At 46.3% G+C, this 4,267-nt stretch overlaps 1 protein-coding gene across 2 annotated transcripts; it reads right to left on the bottom strand.

Moving 5' to 3' along the window:
- Positions 1 to 246: 246 nt before the first annotated feature.
- HMGB2 (high mobility group box 2) lies at positions 247 to 4,031 on the bottom strand. Of its 2 annotated transcripts, none has more exons than XM_033159816.1 (5): positions 3,948 to 4,031; positions 3,337 to 3,520; positions 1,917 to 2,059; positions 1,609 to 1,783; positions 247 to 785 (listed from the first exon to the last, which is right to left on the bottom strand). In XM_033159816.1, the coding sequence occupies exons 2-5, from the start codon at positions 3,484 to 3,486 to the stop codon at positions 618 to 620; spliced, it is 636 nt and encodes a 211-aa protein (XP_033015707.1). In that variant the 5' UTR covers positions 3,487 to 3,520; positions 3,948 to 4,031; the 3' UTR covers positions 247 to 617. The 2 variants fall into 2 exon arrangements, with proteins under 2 accessions (XP_033015707.1, XP_033015706.1); XM_033159815.1 differs by having other exon boundaries at positions 3,973 to 3,991.
- Positions 4,032 to 4,267: the final 236 nt, after the last annotated feature.

Here is a 4,267-nt window from a genome sequence, read left to right as displayed (position 1 = left end):
AATTAAGTCTAACATGGCTTCTCCTTTAAGTCAGCCTTCTCCAACCTTATGCCTTATTAATGTTCTGGACAAATGTCATTAAATCCAGAAAGAATAAACTGTCAAGGAAAATGAGTTGCAGCTCAAAATGTTTTGAGTATAATAATTTAGAGAAGGCTGCTTTAAGGTTACCTTACCCTTCATGACATTACCACAGGCATATACTAGAATTTCCAGCTGTTTAAGCAAATTAACACTACAGTATAGTAACAAGAATAATGTACATCATTTTATTACAAAATTGTTAAAAAAGTAATACAATGCAATAGTATGCAAGACAAGGTTGACTACCAATTTTACTACCATTTTTTTAACTCTGCTCAAAATCAAGCTGTCACTGAATCCAAAGAACCATTAAATATGCCTGAACATTTGACAATATCAGCTTTTTAAAATCTAACAGTAGTGGCATTCAGCTACTACTTACATTAGAATACAGGTCTCCCTACAATCACATTACCTATACACAATTCTGTACAGTTTTTATACTGAAGCTAACAATGAGCTGCACTCGACTTCACATTCTTAGCAAAATCATTGACTTTTGAGCACAAAATCTTTACAGCAACTTTATAACTTCACTCTTCATCTTCATCTTCCTCCTCCTCCTCATCTTCCTCCTCTTCTTCGTCTTCTTCCTCATCATCATCTTCTTCAGGTTCTACTTTCTTCTTGGAGCCTGCTGGCCTACCTGGACCTTTCTTTCCTGCATCGCCCTTCCCCTTGGCACGATATGCTGCAACATCCTGCAAAAGCAATGCAAAGTTTAGTTTGAAAAAACACATCTTCAGAAAGATAAATTGGGATTTCTTCCCATTTGTTCTTTGGGTTGCTTCCCGACACTTTCAAAACATGCTCACAGCATCTATCCCTCTCTCCACGGCCATCACCCTTGCTGCCATGTCCCTTAACAACATATAATTTAAGAGTATGAAACTTAAATACAGCAGCAATGCTACTGGAAGACATTTGCTTTTTACTGAAACCAATTACTTTTGCATAGTTTTCCGCCAAGGGAGCTGTTCCTTAGGTGGTCTTCTAGTGGTGTTCTCAGGGCCAGTACCATTTAGACTCACCAGTAGAAACTGTACCCTCAGACTATTTAATAGGTCATTACTGTACCAACATTAAAGGTAAAGAGACCCCCGACCATTAGGGTCCAGTTGCGGACGACTCTGGGGTTGCAGCACTCATCTTGATTTATTGGCAGAGGGAGCCGGCGTACAGCTTCCGGGTCATGTGGCCAGCATGACTAAGCCGCTTCTGGCAAACCAAAGCAGCGCACGGAAACAGTTTACCTTCCCACCGGAGCAGTGCCTATTTATCTACTTGCACTTTGACGTGCTTTCAAACTTCTTGGTTGGCAGGAGCTGGGACCGATCAACAGGAGCTCACCCTGTCGTGGGGGTTCGAACTGCCGACCTTCTGATCAGCAAGCCCTAGGTTCTGTGGTTTAACAAACATTAACTTCTGCCAAATAATCAACACTAATTTTCAGTTGGAAATTCAAGCTCCCAAATAGTAAAACCATAATGCACATCGAACAGAAAATTAAAAGGAACACATTACCTTCTCATACTTCTCCTTTAGTTTTGCTGCCTTCTGCTCAAAGGGCTGTTTGTCTTTTGCTGTTTGCTCAGACCACATTTCGCCTAGTTTCTTTGCTGTATCACCAATAGACAAACCTGGGTGGTCGCTTTTTATCTTTGGGCGGTGCTCAGAACAAAACAGGAAGAAAGCAGATCTACAGGATGAACAAAGACATTGTGTCAGACAACTTGGCATAATTTCAGATTAAGGGGGTGATAGAAATGTTCCACTCATTTTGAAATTAACTTACATGCAGACCAAAAAAAATGTGTATTTGATAAACTTACGGTGGTCTTTTGGGGGCATTGGGGTCCTTTTTCTTCTTCTTCTCCCCTTTAGGAGGAATATAAGTTTTCATCTCCCTATCATAACGAACTTTGTCACCCTTTGCCATTTCTTCAAACTTGCCTTTTTCTTTTGCTGACATTGTCTGTAGGGAGGGGGAAAATGGGTATTAAAACCACATATATTTAATGTTTTGGGGCCTTGGCAGCAACCTTCCACTGAATACTGAGAGCAACATCTCCACATATTATGTACGATAAGAAAAGCTGCAACAACATACTGGAAGTCAACCATAAGGCAGGCACCATATCCAAACAAGCTAATTTGTTTTTTTCCCTACGCTAATTCCCATTTTTCCAGATTTGCTTTAGACTTTTGTTTAGCTACAGGCACTAGAAAGGAAAAAAAATGAATTCCTGCCGAACAGTGGTTGTAAGAATGAGTTGGGACATAATGAATTCTCATACAACTGATGAACACAAGCATTTATTACAAGTCCAAACATGGGCAAAATAATATTGTTCCTCCCACAGACAATATAGAAAACATTCCTTTTCCAATACTCCAGAAACTGCCTGGAACAAATATACACATATTTCTTGCTGCTTTTAAGTGGGGAAGGCCGAAGTAAAACTACACTGCCAAACCTACAGTTATTATGTGAACCTCCTCATAACATATCCCAGTTCCTTTTAATTGTAGTTAATGAGAATGTGAAGGAGGCACGGGCACCTAGTTGCAAACATTAAGACATTCCAGTAGGTGGCCATTTTCAATCTGCTGTAACTTTAGCAAATTTGCTTTTGTAAGCTATCCTGGCAATCTGCAAGTTTGTCCGGAAGAGCTGAGGAGTTCAAAGAGTATTATGGAAGTACTCAGAACTTCCAATTGTTTTCTATACTGTACTGTAATGAAAAGTGAAACATGTTAACATGGGGAGCAGGAGACACAATTCGGCAAGCCCAGTTTGGAAGTTTAAAAATGCACTTCGAGCACAGCAGCCTTTATTGTTGCAACGTTTCAACGAACGAACTCTTACAAATTTAAGGTCGGGGTTTCCCCCTTTTAAAACACATGCTAACGCTTTTGCCACAGGCCTAGGAAACTTTGAACTTGCTCTGTATTGCTTCCATACCCGGCTCCTGCATCTTCGCAGTGCCAGAAACTGCGGCTGCCGAAAGAAGCTCGGCAAGGGGGAGGAGGAGGAGGAGGAAGGGAAGCTGTTTATCAGGCGGGCCCGCTGGCAGGCCCGACTCCAGCTCCGTTCCCGCCTTTTAAGTCCTTGGGCGGCGCGAGCAACTGCAACGCGCGCCAACGCCACTGGGAGGGGGAGGAGGGAGTTTGCTGGGAGGCGGCGCCTAGCCGAGCAACGCCAGGCGAGGCGGGCCCTGCCTGGGCCTGGCCGAGCCGCTTCTTGCTTACCCGCCATTTCTCGGAGCATTTCTTGGAGAACTCGGAAAAGTTGACCGAAGTGTCCGGGTGCTTCTTCTTATGCTCCTCGCGGCACGTTTGCACGAAATAAGCGTACGAGGACATCTTGCCCCGGGGCTTGTTCGGGTCGCCTTTGCCCATGGCTGCGGCAACGGTCCCTGATCGGTGGAGAAAGCTGGGTGGGTTGGGGGCGGGAGGGGGGAGCGGAAAAAGAAGAGAGGGAAAATTAACGAGTAAGCAACGAGGAAAAGAGGCAGCGGCCGCTTACAATGAGGTCCGCATTGCTGGCCTTCCTCCCCTCGCGCCCCACCCCCCACGGCCTGTGGCGACACTTTCCCGCCCAAACTACTTCGCCCCCCCCCTCCTCCGCGCCTCACCACCAACCGCTCTTTCGAGGCTTCTTCACGGGCCTCCGAGAGGCTAGAAATTCATTCCTACCCTCGCGCAAACTCTTTCCTGCCCGAAGAAAACCCCCTCAGCCTGCCCCACAGTTCCCAAGTCGCCTCAGCCGCAAACAGCCCCGTCACCATTTCTCAGCCGCGCCCCAGAGCTGAAGCCGCCCCAGCCCCGCTTTTCTAAGAAAGGGTGGGGGTAAAAATTACACGTTTGTGGTACTCAACCCCTCGCCTGGTGGAGCTGAGGAAGAGAAGCAGCGACGTTGAGAGGGGGGTCAAGTAAAGCGCACGGATCACCTTCCTTCGCCGCAGTCGAATGGGTCGTTTCCAACGCACTTGATAGCCTCTTGTTTTCCACAGCTCTACCCGCCACAGCAACTTTACCCGCAAAGCTCGCGGCGGGGCCCGCCCCTTAAGCTCTCCGGTTGGCTGCCCGGCTGGTTTGAACTTCATCAAGCCTCGCCCCCGCGCCTTTCGGAGCAAGCGATTGGCTGAGGGCTCATGCGACGCCGCCAGCAAAAGTCGCT

Source organism: Lacerta agilis, chromosome 9, assembly GCF_009819535.1.
Source record: "Lacerta agilis isolate rLacAgi1 chromosome 9, rLacAgi1.pri, whole genome shotgun sequence".
Classification (NCBI taxonomy): Eukaryota; Metazoa; Chordata; class Lepidosauria; order Squamata; family Lacertidae; genus Lacerta; species Lacerta agilis.
This window is presented reverse-complemented; position numbering and strand designations above follow the sequence as displayed.

What these genes read in the sequence shown, in the direction of transcription:
- HMGB2 (XM_033159816.1), bottom strand. Translation starts at nt 3,486, where the DNA reads ATGGGCAAAGGCGACCCGAACAAGCCCCGGGGCAAGATGTCCTCGTAC. An exon ending in AATGCCCCCAAAAGACCACC is followed by an intron (nt 1,784 to 1,916) that starts GTAAGTTTATCA and finishes TTCATCCTGTAG; the next exon opens with ATCTGCTTTCTTCCTGTTTT. An exon ending in TAAAGGAGAAGTATGAGAAG is followed by an intron (nt 786 to 1,608) that starts GTAATGTGTTCC and finishes TTGCTTTTGCAG; the next exon opens with GATGTTGCAGCATATCGTGC.